Source organism: Bos grunniens, chromosome 18, assembly GCF_055505025.1.
Source record: "Bos grunniens cultivar Pamir isolate PY7600 chromosome 18, Bosgru_T2T1.0, whole genome shotgun sequence".
Classification (NCBI taxonomy): domain Eukaryota; kingdom Metazoa; phylum Chordata; class Mammalia; order Artiodactyla; family Bovidae; genus Bos; species Bos grunniens.
Window position 1 is genome coordinate 40,037,765 of NC_141182.1, and position 18,093 is coordinate 40,055,857.

General features: G+C 39.4%; 1 protein-coding gene across 1 annotated transcript in view; it reads left to right on the top strand.

The window, feature by feature from the left end:
• The window catches only part of HYDIN (HYDIN axonemal central pair apparatus protein), a 339,719-nt gene that overhangs the window by 49,066 nt on the left and 272,560 nt on the right, over positions 1–18,093 (top strand). Inside the window, 2 exon segments of the mRNA XM_086351674.1 lie at positions 4,842–5,041; positions 12,795–12,919. Coding sequence (XP_086207800.1) covers positions 4,842–5,041; positions 12,795–12,919 — 325 coding nt within the window.

Here is an 18,093-nt window from a genome sequence, read left to right on the forward strand (position 1 = left end):
AAGGTGAGGCTACTTAAGCATTGTTATAAGCTGATGTTTACGTAAGCGATTTAAGCATTGTTATAAGCTGATGTTTATTTAAGCAATTTAAGCGTTGTTATAAGCTGTGAATATTCCGTGAAGAGGGAAAATTGCTGCTTCGGAAAAAATCCTGAGGTGAGTAAAAAGGTTGATCTAGTATTCGAGGCAAGAAGTTGGTCTTAGATAAGAACAGGAATGAAGGCAGAGTATATGGACTTAGATACAGGTAGACTGGTAGATTTAACGTAACTTAGCAAAAAAGCTCAAGAGGATATTAATTACCTTAAATGGATGATTTGTATATGAATCATGAGGTAACCACATTATTGTTATATACTAATGATAAAAGTGATCAAAATAAATTTGAAATTCCTTGGGTGTCTTCACAAGCCAAAGGTCAGAGGTTATTCCCTTTTAATAGATGGAAAAGTGTAGGTGCCCCTAAGAAGCTGAGACCTCAGCTAAATCATATGAAGACTCAAGAGTGATAGAGAATAAGGTTCATGAGACCTGATTAGTCTTGTTTTTAAACTGATTGGGACTTGAGAACTGATTCTTCCCTTTAGAAAGGTGAATTTCAGATAGAGAATATACTATAAAGTAGTTTTAAGTGGATAGGAAATTTATAATGTTTTTCAAGGACAGTGAGTATTAGATGTGCTGAGTCATAATCATACCTGGTTTTACTGTGTTAGTCCTTCCACCTCAAGTTTAGGAGTGGAGAAAAGGCAGAAAGAGGATTGCAAGGGCTTAACCACGGGCTGAGCTCACTCTTGAATGCCTGGGGAGTTGTTTGCTGCCGTAGAAGACATCATTTTTCTTTGCCTAAGACATTAAAGGACAGAATTATTGCCACATTTGCTTTTTGTCATGGAGCTAATATAAAATCAAGATTCATTTTTTCCACTTCTCAGAGTCAAATCTGCCACTTTTGTATTCCACTGCATTTTTTTTTTTTTTTTTAAGTTTGGAGGATAGGCATGTTGGAAGGGAGGCTAATGGACAAAAAACTGGATTGGAAATTTCATCTGGAGACCATTTAGCATTTTTAGGATGTAAAGTAATTCATGACTAAGTCTCTCATAGTAGAGGAGAAAGAGTGAGGAATAAATATTTTGGCTCTGAATGGTGACCTGGTTGCTCTGAATTTAAGTACAGTGGAAGGAAGTACATCAGCTAAAGCAGTTGCTTAGCTTGCAGGCTGACAAATCCTCCCAAGTCACAACACATGGATTAATTTTAAGCCAATAGAGCAATATATAATTGTATATTATATAATCTAATATAGTCATCTTAAATATAGAACTTTAGCGATTAGAATACATTTTTAAGGAGTTGTGTGAAGAATTCCTTCATATTCTTTTATGTGACTTGATTATGAAAAAGTATATAATTCTGATAAAATTTCAAATCTTCCTCATTGGGAAATTTGAAAAGATTTGAACACATCCCTGTGAATATTTCGACTAGCCTCCTACACTATTTTCAGCTGTCTTCAATTCCTTATAGAACAAGACAGAGAATTATGTAAATATAAAAAACATTACTTGCGGATCACCTCTCTTCATGGATTCAGCAGCATCTTTTGTTCTCTCTGTCAAAGCCTCAGTTAATAATATTAAGTTTCCACATATGCCAGCAGCTTCCAGTTTCTAATTCCCAACAAAACCTTTGCTTGCTGGGTTTGATCTCCTAAGAAAAAGTGAAAACAGTACTTATCTCTTTAGGATTCTGATGTAATCAGACTAGACTGTTTCATTGTTGAATTCTGTGGAGTTTTCTAGGATCAAGTATGCTTCATGGGACTTGTACTTCCTTATATCTGAATGGCATAATTTTTGAGCCTGCTCTTACTGTGCAGAAACCAAAACCAATGGAGGAACTAAGAGTCCAATTCATGAAATTCATGAAATCTAAATAAATGCCATGAATCCTGCCCACTAATTTTCATGACTTGCTCCTACCTTGGGACCTTCATGTTTGCAACTCCCCTCGCCAGGAGCACTGCATTTCTAGACCTTGTGTGACTGGATGTTTTCTTGTTCAGGTCTCCATTCAGAGGTCACGTCCTCAGGGAGGCCTTCTTGGCTGTTCTAACCTAAAGCAGCCCCTTCCTGTATTGTCATTTCACCATTTAACTTTCTTTGAAGTCCGTGTTGTTTTCCAAAATGATCCTGTTCTATCATTATCATCATTAATCACCAGGATTACCATTATTATCCTAACAAGAGTAGAAATTGAGTTTTTCCTACATGCCTTGTGCAAATCATTGTGTTTTATGCAACATTTTTGTAATGACAACTAACGTTCATTGAATACTTGCTACTCACCAAGCACTAGGCTAAGCATTTATTGTACTAAGCCGGGTCAGTGTCATCTCTTGCTTGGACTGCTGCAGTGGCTTCCTAACTGGCCACCCTTTTTTCCTCTTAGCCTCCTTACGGTTCGTTGCCTGCATAGCAGCTGGTCATTCTTCTAAAACAAGTCAGGTGCATCATGATCAGCTTTCAGCATCATTCATGTTTTTGGAGAGGGTAGGGTCAGGTCAGGATGGCAGAGTAGAGGTAGTGAGACCTAATTGTGGTCTAGATATATTTTGAAGGTCAGTCCTATATGTTTACTAAGAAATTGAGAAATAGAGCAATCAAGGATGTCTCATGCCAAAATATTAAATCCAGGCCTCTGGAAGGATGTAGATGCCAGTACCGAGATGGGGAGGCAGTAAAGGGACAGATTTAAAGTGGAAAGAAGGTCATGATCAGGACCTCAGTCAGCATTGTGGAGCTCTTGTGGGCATGAGAAAAGGCTGCTCCTGTAGACTGATTCAGTAGGCACTGCCAGAGTGAACTGGATTTCAGGCCCCATTCTTTCCCTTGGCAGGGTCTCTCTGTGTACAGTTGTAGGCAATGGCATTAGTCAGGGACTTTGCTCTGGGCCATGGTAAGTTTGTAGCCATTGAGATGCTGATTGGGCTGCTGGGTGTGAGTTTGGAGTTCAGGGAGGCAGAGAGACTGCAGATTTAAGGCTGTGTCGTCCATGGGGTCAGGAAGAGTTGGACACGACTGAGTGACTTCACTTTCACTTTTCACTTTCATGCACTGGAGAAGGAAATGGCAACCCACTCCCATTCTTGCCTGGAGAATCCCAGGGACGGGGGAGCCTGATGGGCTGCCGTCTATGGGGTCGCACAGAGTCGGACAAGACTGAAGTGACTTAGCAGCAGCAGCAGTAGCAGCATGAGACCACTCCTAGCTGTTTTATCTTTATATGTTTTTATATATTTGTGTATGTATTACATTGTACATTAGATATGCCTTATTCACTCATTCATTGTCTCCGCCATCACTGTGTAAGCTCAAGGTGATCCATGTCTGTGTTTACTACTCAGTTGTTCACCCAGACCCAGCTCAGTGCCTGGCACCTGAACACTGATTCACATGGTTGGATGAATAGACTAATTGAGAGTACCACTGCTTTCTACTTGTCCTGTGGGTTTCATGAAACTGAGTGCATGGCCTTAAGGTCTAATTGTCAGTTTGTCAGACATTCCCGTTTTCTGCTCAGTACTTCAAGTCCAAAGAGGTTTGAAAACCCTCACCACTGAAAACCATTTGTTATGTGATTACCAAAAGGAAACTTGAGTTCCAAGAGGCCATAATGCTTAATCAGGATTGTCTTGCAGCCAAAAACACATGCTAAAATGCTGGGGAAACTTGAAGGAAAATGATCCTGGTTTAGATAGAAAATTCCTTTCACGGTGATTCTGAGCTTCTGGCCTATTCTTGAGGGGACTGTTAACACTTCACTTTCACGTTTAGGTTTGCTTGTTGGTGAGGGTTTACTTTTAACTTTGGTGCATTGAGGGTAAGAATTCCAATTTTATGAGAGGAGGTAAAGGGTGACTTGATTCAGTACTTCTGTCGCATTTATGCATTTAAACTTAAGACAGGGGAAGATAGATGCCCAAGACCTCAGCATTTTTATTTGGAATGGTCATTAATAGCTTTGCACATGAGGTGAGGTTTGAAATGGCTCTGTGTTCTTATCTATTGTTATATAATGACAGACCACTCCCAAATTCAAGTATTAAGGCTCATAAGACTGTTGTTTACCTAAACTTGATGGGACCCACTCATGAGTTGAGTAAGCAACTACTTAACTTGGCTGGGCTGTCTCACATATCTGGTGCCTCAGTCTGGTCTAGCATGGCCCTGGCTGGGATAACTGGGCTGCCATCTTGCAGTAGGCTAGACCAGACTTACTTACATGGCATGATTTCAAGAGCTAGACCGGAAATGCCCAAAACTTCTTGAGGCTTTAGCCTGGACCTGGCATAGCATACCTTCTACCAAATTCCATTGGTTAGAACACAGTTGAAGAAATAGACTCCACTCATGATGGAGAAGCTGTACAGTCATATTGCAAGAGTATGGTTAGAGACCATTAATTGGAGCTATCAGTCTAATAGATGGCTTGAAGGATCAGTTGGTAGGGTTTAGAAGGAGGACATGAAGTTACTGGTGTGAACCTCCTCTGGTCTGAAGAAGAATGCACCTCAACTATCCTGCATCCCACCTCCCTAATGTCTGAGAAACACAAGAAGTATAAGCTTCTCTATTGGCTTGTAGGTTTTAATTAATCTCATTGAATTTTAATTAATCGCATTGAAAGTACATCTTTCTTGAGAAGGTTTCATAAAATATATACATACACATAGACTACACTGTTTTCCAAGATGCTTGGCATACAGCCATATTTCTTGTAGTTATCTTGATCATGTTGGTGTTTTCACAAGTAATGATTGTCTCCTTCTCTTGTAGGATTATGCCCATATGTTGACCTGTGTTACTGAAAGAGAAAAGTTTATTGTGCCCATCAAAGCTAGAGGTGCACGAGCCATCATAGATTTTCCTGACAAGCTGAATTTTTCCACATGCCCTGTCAAATACAGCACTCAGAAGATCCTGCTGGTACGAAACATTGGCAACAAAGATTCTGTATTTCACATCAAAACTCATAGGTATGCATTCCTTCAGCTCTTGGTTTTGATTGATTCTAGCTAAGTCTAGTCCACACATGTAATTTCCCAGAGTAGCAGTCAAGATGCAACTGCTTATTACAATCTTCAGTTGCAAGGATGGGAGACCTCCTTGATATGGGGCGGACTTCCTCTTCATCCCATGAGAAAACCAAAATTCAAGATTACCTATTTGGGTAAGGTGGTTTTCTGAAATTCTGGATAAGAGACTGAGCAATAGAGAGATTGTCTAACTTGCTCAAGAGCACACAGCTAGTAAGTGAAGGTGTTCAGTGTTAATCTGATTATTTATTTGGTAGCTACAGTGTAGTAGACAGTGAGACAGTACTAATATGGCCTTCAAGGACCTCTCTTATAAGGCAGGAAAGAACAGTTGTTATGGGACATGAAAATGCTGGCTGATTAGCAGGACCATAATAAGAATGGCCAGCTTGGGAAGACAGGAGACAGAAGGTCAAGTTCTTTTCTATGGCTTTTTGAAAAATAGTGCAGATCCTGGGCTGAATCATGAATTCATTTTCATAAGGGCTTTATCTGTGGAATCCTTTGCTAGTTTAAGGATACATCTCTTCAGAAAGGATTAGCATTTACTTCTGCCTGGTTACCAAAGGTTAGACCACATAGACTGCCTTTCTGGGAATTTCTTGGCTTAGGGTTTCCTGGACTGAGCATGCGTGTCCAAACCCCAAACCTGTAGAAGACACGTGTCCAATATGAATTCCCTAGAGTCCCTCTTTCCCTCCCTCGGAACCAAGATAGACATTTTTCCTTGTGCTAATGTTTTGGTAGCCTTTGACGTTTTTCAGGTTTAAATGGGGATTTTGTTACCAGTCCCCCTGACTTCACCATCCCAAGACCTTTTCTCCTGCTTTAGCAGGGCTGTTAAAACCCAGGTTTCAAGGGCTCAGTAGCCTACTGCTCTGGTTCTTATTTTCCTGAGGATTTGAATCCTATGGATTTGCCTTTTCTTTCTTTTTTTTTTTTTACACGCTTAGCTACACATTTACATAAGTTATTTTTTTTTATCCAGACTTCCTAGGTATTTTCTGGTGGGAGAGTTTTCGGGTTACTTGGTCTGCTATGTTATAAGTAGCAGGGATGCCATAATATATGTTGAGGCACATCCCACAGGAGGGAATTCATGCTTATTCTTACATGTGTCCCAGGAGCATCACTATCTGTAAACCAGTTCGTGTAGATTCAAGTTTCTGTCTGGCATCATTTGTTCCTGGCTGAAATCTACTTTAATATTTCTTGTAGCACAAATCTAGTAGATATTCTATCAGTTTTTGTCTACCTGAAGAAAAAGCATATTGTCTTCATTTTTGAAAGGTTTTTTCTCTATAGAATTGTGAATTCTGTATACATTTGATGAATATAGAATTATATATACATTTTTTAGTACTGGAAAGATGTCACTTTATTGGCTTTTGGCTTACATTTTTCTAATGAGATTTTAGAGATTTCTAGCTTTGTTCATCTATAGGTCTATAGGTAATTATATCTTTTTCTTGGGCTACCGTCAAGATTTCTGAAGATATTTGTTTTTTAGCAGTTTAAATGTGATGAATCTAGGTGTGGATTTTGTTTTTGGTTATTTTTTGTTTTAAGAATTTTATTTTGCTTTTATTTTATTTTTTTTTTTAATCCTGCATGACATTCTCTGAGCTTCTTGGATCTTTCACTATTTTTGGAAAATATCAGCTATTATCTCTTCAAATATGTCTTTTGCTTTTGCTCTATCCTCTTTCATCATTTCTTCTGCTTGTAGGAATGCTCTGTCTGCCACAGGTGAACTCCTTGGCACATGTCTCATCTTAATTAGGAGCAGGGCATTGCCCATTTTTGTTTGCCTGCAATGTCAGCTCTCTTATGGGTTTGAGAAAAATTGTGATTTTGTGGTTTATCTGGTTTTTTTCATTGTTAGGGTTGGAGAAGCACTCTTTCAAGCTTTCTTCCTCCTGGGTGGAAGCAGGACTCTGACCCACTTTAGATAATCAGTCAGCAGAAGCAAAGGAAAAACTCTTGTAAATCAGTGTGTGTTCATATTGTCAAAGTACTTATAAAGCTTTTGTTTGCATTTTGTGATGAGACTCATATTTTGATTGAAGGGAAGGGAGCAAGTTGTTCAACTGGCTCACTGTCACTTAGAAAGAACCAATCTCTTTACATTAAGAAAAAAAGACTGTTCATAACTGCCATCCATAATACACGTTAAAAACTTCCTGTTACATTGATATTGTTCCAGTGAAAGAAAGAATCCACATAAGGTGGAAAAACAAACACAGGCAGCATATCTCCCTGAATTGTTTGGCTGAATCTTCAAAACTACACATAAATGGCAATACATTCATATAAAGTAAAATGAAATCACAGAGTTAATAGTATGAATTTGCAGGAAAAGATCTAAAACTTTTGTATCCATACAACTGAAAGTGAGTCATAATGTAGAAGCACTTCTAAGGTAAAATGTGAGCTAACTCAAGGACTAGCCAGGAATCATAATGACATTAGAAATTCATAGTCCCACATTTTAATTTTACAGATGAAAGAAGTAAGGTCTGAGAAGGAAAATGACTTATTCAAGTTCTCCCAGTAAGTTAATAATAAAACTTGGATTAAAAACCAACATGGGCCAGTTCTGGCCTTGTTTACCTTAAGATCCATTCCTCACCCTTCCAGACTTTGCTCAGCATCAGTGTTGGGCTGTATTAGCCCCCCTAGCCTGCACACCTGCTGGATGCCAGCTGTGTTTGTCCAGGAGGTGGGAACTAGAAGGAGGTTGGAGAGTGGGAAGAAGTCACAGTATTTCTCTTTCTCCCTCTCTGACTTCAGTAGAGTCCCCAGCAAGCAGGTGCATCTCCTCTACCATTCTAGTTCCTGTCAGACAGACCTGCCATGGTTCTAACTTCCACCTGGTCCCCAGGATCTGCTAACACTTCCTCCTCTCCTTTTGTCTCCAGCCATGATGGAAGTGGCTTACTGCTGTTACCAATCCCTGAGCTAGTTTGCCATCTTAAGTTGGGCTTTTCATAGCTTTCATCTTCTATGTAATCAAACCTTTCAGTTGAATTTCCTGTTCATTTTTGTTTTCCTGTGTAGATTCTGTACCAAATGGTACTTTTATGTTCTTTCCTCTAAATGTGTGTATTCCAACCATAATGTCAATTCTGTGAGTTACTTCCAAATCCTTCCAATAAATCCCCTTTCTGTCTAAGTTAGCCAGAATTGGTTTCTGAGGAATGCAGCTGATTTTGTGGTCACATTGTATTAAATCTGAATGTCTGGGGAGATCCCCTGATGACTATCCTAAAAAACATGTAGGTGATTATGTTGCCCAGGCAGGGCTGAGGACCCCTCTTTCATTGACAACATGGTTGTCAACAGACATAGTGGAGCAGTAATAGTTTGGGAAGTCAAAAAGTCTTGCTTCTTTTATGGTCATTATACAGTTAGAAATATCTCTCAGGAAATTGTTTTTAAAAAGCAGATCATATTATTTTCATTGAAATAATAGTTTAATTAATGGCCAAGTTTATAAATAGGTTCATATAAATAACAAAAAATAAAACTCTCTTTATGTGTCTGTTGCTCCCATTAGAATATGAGCTTCTCAAATGCAAGGATTTTATCTCTTTTCATTTGTATGTCCCCAGCATCTAGAAAGTGTCTAGAATAAATAAGTGCTCAATAAATGTTTATAGGATGCCTAACCAACAGTATATCACAACAATAGAGCTACAACTATAAACCTCTACAATAATTTAAAATAAAAAACATGCTCCAAGTACAATAAAAGAGGCATAATGTTTTTTTACACTATAAAAGGAGCCTCAATGTGCTGTAAAATATACAGAGAACACAAACAATAACTTATCAACTTTATTACAGATTTGACCTAAAACTCTTGTAGGTACCAGAATAACTTTGACTATTAAAGTAGGATTAATTTTGGAAGGTGAAATAGAAAGAATGAAGAAGCAATTTCAAAATCTAAAACCTCAATTTAGGAATCAGTTAATAAGATTCTCTAAAGGAAAAAAATACTAATTTTATACTGAGTGTTTAATATAATACAACCAATATTTAGTCTTCTGCTAAAATATTGAATCATTTGGATGGGATCATTTTAGTTCTTACAAGCAGTTCATAGTGAATTGAACAAAAACACAAAATCTTTCTCATGGCTCATGATTTTTCACAAACCTGAATTCCCTCCCTGATCAAGTATGCAGTATTAATGAGGATGTGGTATCAAAACCAGACATTCTGGTAGACAGAGCCAGCCTTATACCCTGGAGGAACAGCACCTTTTACCTCTTTGTAAGATCATTTTCTGGTACTTGGTATTCTCTAGCCTTTTCAGACTGTCTGCCTTTAGTAAAATGAAGTACAGAATCAAATTATAGACATGTTTGAGCACCAGAACTTAACACACTGTCTCCAATTAATGTCTGATTTATTGAGGAAGCTTAGGCAGCTCTAAGTAGCGATGGCTCTCCCAGGTGACTTTCTAACCACTGAAGAAATTTAGTGTAATATAAGCCCAACAATTAGCACAAAAAGGAAGAAACTGTTACCACTCTTTAGAATTAGAATTTCTAGAGGTCCTAAGAAGAGTCCCTTTGTCCACAGAAAATTAACTTAGGTTCTGTAATGTAATACTGATTCATTCCAGAACTGTTATTTTGCTACTGAGAAATGATTGAAAAGAAAATGAAAACACAGTGTAGGAAGAAAAATATTAGGAACTAGGGAAGCAGAGATAGAAGAAAATACTACAGTGTTTTTCTCAAAGCCAGGAAGCTGGGGCCAGTTCTTGATTCTTTCTGAGCCTTTAAGAAAGGAAAGAACTTTAAAGACAGTAAGACTCGCCTTCATCTCCCATCAAGTAGAAATTCTTGAGATACCAGAAGTCTGCTCCTTCTGTATTCCACCAAAATGGTAGAAAGATTAAGTAAAAATTAGATATATTTTAAATTTCCCTTTAAAAGTTGATTATAATTCAATTCAACATGTTTTGAGAGGCTCTTATGAGTGAATAGCTGTGCATGGGCTGGTGAGAGACACAAAGATAAATCTAACCAGGTGGTCTCCACGTTCAGGGATAGTTTGGGGAGATAGGGAGAACTTGAACTTGATGGCAGGCTTCCATCCCTGCTGTACCACTCACTAGTTGGGTAGCTTTGGGCCAGTTGCATGTGCTTTTAGAGCAAACATTTCTCATGTCTAAAGTGCAAATAACAGGACCTGCTTTCTCAAGGTTTTTGAGGACTAAAAGAATTGACATATATGAAATGCCTACTGTAGTATCCAGCGTAGAATACATGCTCTTGAAATTTTGTTTACTTTCTCTTTCCTTTCAAAAGTCTCTAGCTATTGAGAGAGACAGGCATGAAAACTTATTATAGTACAAAGTAAAAAGTAAAAATAAAGTTACAGCTTCCCCTGAGAGGAAGGAGACTTTATTAATAAGAGGAAGAATCTGAAAAGATTCAATTTAAGAGGTAACAGAGTGTGGGCTCTGATGGGTGACTTTGGAAAGGAGTATGATGGGGAAAACAGTGAATGTTCTTACACAACTCAAGCAGTTCTGGAATGTGTAGGTAGGTGTAGACAGTGTAGGCACTGTCTGGCTGGAAGGAAGAGGAGATGCAGTGCTGGGGAGGGTTATGGGTGAAGAGACTAAAGCCCTCCCATCCTGTGCGCCCCAGCCTGATGGGAAATGTGACAGGTATACAGGACATTTGGACAGATGTATCTTTTTGATGCGGAGAAGGCAATGGCACCCCACTCCAGTACTCTTGCCTGGAGAATCCCATGGACGGAGGAGCCTGGTAGGCTACAGTCCATGGGGTCGCTAAGAGTCGGACACGACTGAGCGACTTCACTTTCATTTTTCACTTTCATGCATTGGAGAAGGAAATGGCAACCCACTCCAGTATTCTTGTCTGGAGAATCCCAGGGACAGAGGAGCCTGTTGGGCTGCCATCTATGGGGTCGCACAGAGTCGGACACGACTGACGTGACTTAGCAGCAGCAGTAGCATCTGTTTCATGAGAAAGCCAAAACTGGTTGGAAACAGATTTCTTGGGACTTTAAATGTCCCAAGACTTTAAAGTTGAGTTGAGTAACTTACCCAAACTCATGACTGATGAGTAAACTCATGACTCATGAGTTTGGGTAAGTTGAGTAACTTACCCAAACTCATGACTGATCTGGGTTTTGAATTTATTCAGTTGACTCCAGGCTAGTAAAACTACTACCTTATGGTGCCCCTACAGCAGTGCCTGGAGCTCATCGGAGGAGGATTGGTGCTGAAGGTACAGGAAAAGGACAGATAATGGAATGGGAAATTAGTGAAAGAAAAGGGCAATCCAAGTAGAGAACACCAGAGAAAATTAACAGTTGTCCATGGTAGGAAGCACTTGAGATCTGCAATGATAATCTGAGGTACCACCAAGTGCTACCCAGACTGTAAGCTCCATACCCTCAAAGAAGAAAGGTTAGGTTTTCTGAAATTAATTTCATTATAAGGGAAGATTTTAAGGAATGAAGACTCTAAAAATGCTTGCATTGAAGTAAATAATCAGAAACAGCTTAGCCTGCCAGATACATTGTCCAGCACATTACTTTGAAAAACAAGCAATTTAAAGAAGTGAAATGGACCATGGAAAGAATTAAATGAGCTGGGTCTCCTGTTTAAAAGGAAGAGCTCTGTAAGTTATTTAAGGTACATCACGATCAGATCCACCTTCTCTCTCTGCTCCTTTCCAGGGCAATTAAACTCAATTATTTCCTGTTCCCAGATCTACCCTGCCTCCTCATAAGGTCTCCTTGCCTAAATTCTATTTTCAAGAGACAGATGTCCCCTTTCCAAATGCTCTCCATCCTTTTCCAGCTTACTCTCACCCAGGAGGCTGACCTGTTTGAGAGGTCAGTAGGCTCCTATGCCTTTGGCTTTTGGTTGGGGTCAGTCAGTGGGAGCCCCAGCAGGCAATCTGACAAAGGATATGAGGTCAAGACACTTTTCACCCTAGAGTCTTACGTGTGAGGCCCCCTGGAATGACTGTAACTCTTGACTAAAGCCCTTGGAGCCTTCTCATAGGCCACCGGTGGGTTTCCAAAACCACTCCTCCTTCTTGGCTCTTTGGGTATTTGTGCTCTTTGGTAAGCGTTCTACTGTTAATAATCCTGGGTGATCGCATCGTCTCTTGTAGTTTCCCTATATCCCTTCACCCTTTTATTATAAGTAGACCCTTTGTTAAACTGCACTCATCTCATCCTCATGCAATTGTGTGATCACTTTCCTTTTGAGACTTTGATATGGTTTTTCCATTGTGACACCTTCTCTTCTCTGAACTCTTCCCAAAACTTGGTTTTTATCTCTTTGAAGGTACTGTTCTTTTGCAAATTACAGTATTTGCATACGTGTTATAAGTCCATCCTTCACTGGAATCAGTCAGTGAATGTTCAAAGAATGGCTAAATGGCAAGGATACAAACAAGACTATTATGCACCATTTAAGTTTTTCTTACATTTGTTGTTCTATATCTGTTATTTTAATATTAATATAAAGTTTTTCCACATTAAGGAGAAAGTATAATTCTGAATCACTGAATTGTGGTGTAGGGTGTGCTCTGTCTGCAGACCTGGAACTCATGTTTCCTCTCCCCTTCCCCTCACACTAGTCAGCAGTGTGTTCTGATGGTGTGTGTCTCCTCGTGTGTTGCAGGCCCTTCTCTGTAGAGCCATCTGTTGGAACTCTTAATGTAGGAGAGTCCATGCAACTGGAAGTGGATTTTGAACCACAGACTGTGGGCAATCACAGTGAAAGACTTATTGTGCATTACGACACAGGTATGCATTATTCTTTGGTAAAAGTTCTACATGTTATGAAAGGTTGGATGGAAAACATGATTAAGCAAAATAGGAAATGGTTATTTTGAATGCATTAGATTAAAGCTAAGACCCACAAGGTAAAGAGCTAAAGAGTAAATGCCTCCAGCAGAAATAATAAATATATTATAATATATTTATTATATATAAATATATATATATATAAATTATATATTTATTAAATATAAATCCCACCTACCAATTTCTCCAGTGCTTGAAAGCCTGAGAAATACAGGGCTCAGAAGGAAGGGAAGGAAACAGTTACCCAGAAGTTACACTGGTAGACTGAGGTTATTTATATATAAATGCAAACTTGAAGTTAACTTAATATTCCTTGGGCTTTCAGTTTACTGCTGCCTTTGTCTAACATTTAAGAAATATAAACTCCAGTTCAAAATGTTCTTCTGCATGCCCTCTAGTCTGTGTAAGATTTGGTTATTTAATCCTTAGAATATGCAAATATCTTACTTAGCATCTTACTTAAATCTGGGGCTTTGTTGCTGCTAGCATTTTCTTAGAGGCCCTGCCCTGCATAATAATGAATATTCACTTACTACTTTTGCAGCTATTTGCTCTGTGGTCATGTAGATTGCATGTACATTATGCCAGTCTCCAAAATTGGTTTGCAAATTAATATATGTTATCTTGTTGTTGTTGTTCAGTCGCTAAGTTGCATCTGACTCTTTTGTGACCCCATGGACTGTAGCCCACCAGGCTCCTTTGTCCTACTATTTATTATTTCATGATTTTTCTCACTTTTTCTCATTTCTTCTTTACCCATTTATGTTGATTGACCCAGATTGTCTGCATCAGAAGGGCATTGTAGGGAGAAAACAGTGCACAGTCAGGGAAAAATCAGCAAATAACATCTAGGTCACAGTTCAGAATTGCTGGCTTTGTGGACGTGTGTCTGAGCAGGACCAATAAGCCCTTGCTTAAGGACCTGTGGGTAAGTGGTTCTGGCTCCACAAAGCCCAACATAACAGCAACTCATAATCAGTGGCACAGTCTATATTTATCTTTAAGGAGTGGCGGCTGCGCTTTGCTGGAGCAGCCGTGAAGAGATACCCCACGTCCAAGGTAAGAGAAACCCAAGTAAGACAGTAGGTGCTTAGAGAGGGCATCAGAGGGCAGACAGACTGAAACCACAATCACAGACAAGTAGCCAATCTGATCACACGGACCACAGCCTTGTCTAACTCAGTGAAACTAATCCATGCCGTGTGGGGCCACCCAAGACAGCCAGGTCATGGTGGAGAGGTCTGACAGAATGTGGTCCACTGGAGAAGGGAATGGCAAACCACTTCAGTATTCTTGCCTCGAGAACCCCATGAACGGTATGAAAAGGCAAAAAGATAGGACACTGAAAGATGAATTCCCCTGGTCAGTAGGTGCCCAATATGCTACTGGAGATCAGTGGAGAAATAACTCCAGAAAGAATGAAGGGATGGACCCAAAGCAAAAACAACACCCAGTTGCAGATGGGACTGGTGATACAGGCAAGATTTGATGCTGTAAACAGCAATATTGCATAGGAACCTGGAATATTAGATCCATGAATCAAGGCAAATTGGAAGTCGTCAAACAGGAGATGGCAAGAGTGAACATCAACATTCTAGGAATCAGTGAATTAAGATGGACTGGAATGGGTGAATTTAACTCAGATGACCATTATATATACTACTGTAGGCAGGAATCCCTTAGAAGAAATGGAGTAGCCATCATAGTCAACAGAAAAGTCCTAAATGCAGTACTTGGATGCAGTCTCAAAAACCACAGAATGATCTCTGTTTCCAAGGCAAACCATTCAATATCACAGTAATCCAAATCTATGCCCCAACCAGTAACACTGAAGAAGCTGAAGTTAAACGGTTGTATGAAGACCTACAAGACCTTCTAGAACTAACACCCATAAAGGATGTCCTTTTCATTATAGGGGACTGGAATGCAAAAGTAGGAAGTCAAGAAACACCTGGAGTAACAGGCAAATATGGCCTTAGAGTACAGAATGAAGCAGGGCAAAGGCTAACAGAGTTCTGCCAAGAGAACGCACTGGTCATAGCAAACACTCTCTTCCAACAACACAAGAGAAGACTCTACACATGGACATCACCAGATGGTCGACACCGAGATCAGATTGATTATATTCTTTGCAGCCAAAGATGGAGAAGCTCTATACACTCAGCAAAAACAAGACCAGGAGCTGACTGTGGCTCAGATCATGAACTCCTTATTGCCAAATTCAGACTTAAATTGAAGAAAGTGGAGAAAAACACTAGACCACTCTGGTGTTGGAGAAGACTCTTGAGAGTCCCTTGGACTACAAGGAGATCCAAGCAGTCCATCCTAAAGGAAATCAGTCCTGGGTGTTCATTGGAAGGACTGATTGTTGAAGCTGAAACTCCAATACTTTGGCCACCTGATGCGAAGAGCTGACTCATTGGAAAAAACCCTGATGCTGGGAAACTTTGAGGGCAGGAGGAGAAGGAGACGACAGAGGATGAGATGGTTGGATGGCATCACCGACACAATGGACATGGGTTTGGGTAGACTCCGGGAGTTGGTGATGGACAGGGAGGCCTGGCGTGCTGTGGTTCATGGGGTCGCAAAGAGTCGGACACGACTGAGTGACTGAGCTGAACTGAACTGTGTCCACACTTCACTGGCTGCTAGCAAGACAGGTCTAGCCTGGACTTAGCTTAAGCAGAAGGGGGAAGTTTCAGCCCTGGTAGCCCAAGGGGGGAAGATTAAAAGCAGAGTACATAAACTGTCATGGATGTCAGTTTTTCAAAGTAGTGCCATTTTAGTCTCCCACTGACAAAGCATGGGAGTTCCATTTACTTCACACCCTTGCCTGCCCACAGTGTTGTATTGTTCATTTTAGGCATACTGGATATATAAAGTGATGTATTCTAGTGGTTTTAATTTTTATTTCTCTAATGATTAATGATGTTGGGCACCTTTTCATGTGCTTGCTGGCTTTTAATTTATCTTTTAAAATTAAGTTTCAAGTCTTTTGCTCATTTTTTATTGTTTTTCCTTTTATCATTAATTTGTAAGAGTATTTTACAACTTATTATTCTGAATACTAGTCATCTGTCAAGTATATGTATTGTTAATCTTCTGTTCCATTCTGTAGATTGCCTTTTCATTTCCCTAATGATATTTCTTGACAAGCTGACATTTTTAATTTTGATGATTATAATCTCTATTATAATTTTTTTTTCTTTTAAGATTAATGCTTTTTGCCTTCTTGCCAAGAAATCGCTACCTTTTCCAGGATCATGAATATGTTCTCTTATGTCTACTTTTATAAGGGCAGTAGTTTTAGCTACTTTGTTTAAGTTAATGGTTTATCCTTTATTTCATTTTTGCATAGGTGTCAGGTGCGGATCATGCTTCTTTATTTTTACCCTGTGGGTTATTAGCCGATCTCCTTTCTATTATTCTGGAATTCCACAACTACTTATTACTTATACTTACTACTATATTATTCTCTTATATATTCTACTATTTGTCTATTATTTATTCCTTTTAACCTGTATTTTATGTTTCCCATTTTCTTGTGGACTTCTCTGAATGCTTCCTATGCATTGTCCCATTCAGTAATTTCTTCTTCAGTGAATACTCATCTTCTGAATTTTAATTTTTCAATTATTTATAATTATTTTAATTTCTGAAAGTTTATTTGGTTCTGTCAAATCTGATTGCTCTCTACCCTTATTTTTCATGTTTCCCTTTTATTTCTTTAATATAGTAAATATAGTTATATTTTATACTTAGTAATTCAGCATACTAAGTCTGCTCATCTATTTATTTATTTGTTTATTTTGTTGTTTACTGTTTCTTATGGTTTTCCATAATGGTATCTGGTAGAGGAGGAAAAATGTCTTTTATCCTCTGTTTTGTTTTTTAAGATGTGGCCCCTGTAACAAAGGACAGATTAACAAGAGAAGAACATAAAAATGTTTTTAATATAAGTTTTATGTGATATGTGAGCAGCTGGTAAAGAATTCACCTGCAATGAGGGAGACCAGGGTTCTATCCCTGATTTGGGAACATCCCCTGGAGAAGGGAAAGGCCACCACTCCAGTATACTGGCCTAGAGAGTTCCATGGACTGTATATGTATATCCATGGGGTTGCAAAGAGTCGGACACAACTGAGCAACTTTCACTTGCAACCTACTTGAGCCTTCATAAAGAAATGATCTGAAGAAGTAGTAAAATCTGAATTTCTTTATGCTAGGTTTGCCCTTGAGGGCGGAAAGTTGTGGGAAAATGTGATAGGACCAAACAGCGTTTGAACTAAGCATAGTAAATTGAGGGAGACAGTAAGGCCTGCTGATTCAGATTCCTCTTGGTATCCTTCTGTATTTGAAGGTAAACATACTTCTTTCTACCTGGTATTGAAAGGCACCTCTCACATAGGGGATCTTATTATCTGCTTCAGGGGAGGTTAACAAAGTCCCTCTTGCACCTACCATTTCTTATATTCCTTCAATTTGATATATTTAATGTCAAGGTGCCTTGTTCTGTGGTAGTATGTTATGGATCTCATATCTTATGCATCTTTGTGTTTTATAATTTTTGGATTTAGCATCATCACTTTGGGCAGGTCCTGGACTTTATGTCCTGTCCTAGGCATCCAATGTGATAGTTAAAAACAGAAGTTCAGTTCAGTTCAGTTCAGTTCATTTGCTCAGTCGTGTCTGACTCTTTATGACCCCATGAATCGCAGCATGCCAGGCCTCCCTGTCCATCACCATCTCCCGAAGTTCACCGAAGCTCATGTGCATCGTGTCGGTGACGCCATCCAGCCATCTCATCCTCTGTCATCTCCTTCTCCTCCTGCCCCCAATCCCTCCCAGCATCAGGGGCTTTTCCAATGAGTCAACTCTTCGCATGAGGTGGTCAGAGTATTGGAGTTTCAGCCTTAGCATCAGTCCTTCCAATGAACACCCAGGACTGATCTCCTTTAGGATGGAGTGGTTGGATCTCCTTGCAGTCCAAGGAACTTGCAAGAGTCTTCCCCAGCACCATAGTTCAAAAGCATCAATTCTTTGGTGCTCAGCTTTCTTCACAGTCCAACTCTCACATTCATACATGACTACTGGAAAAACCATAGCCTTGACTA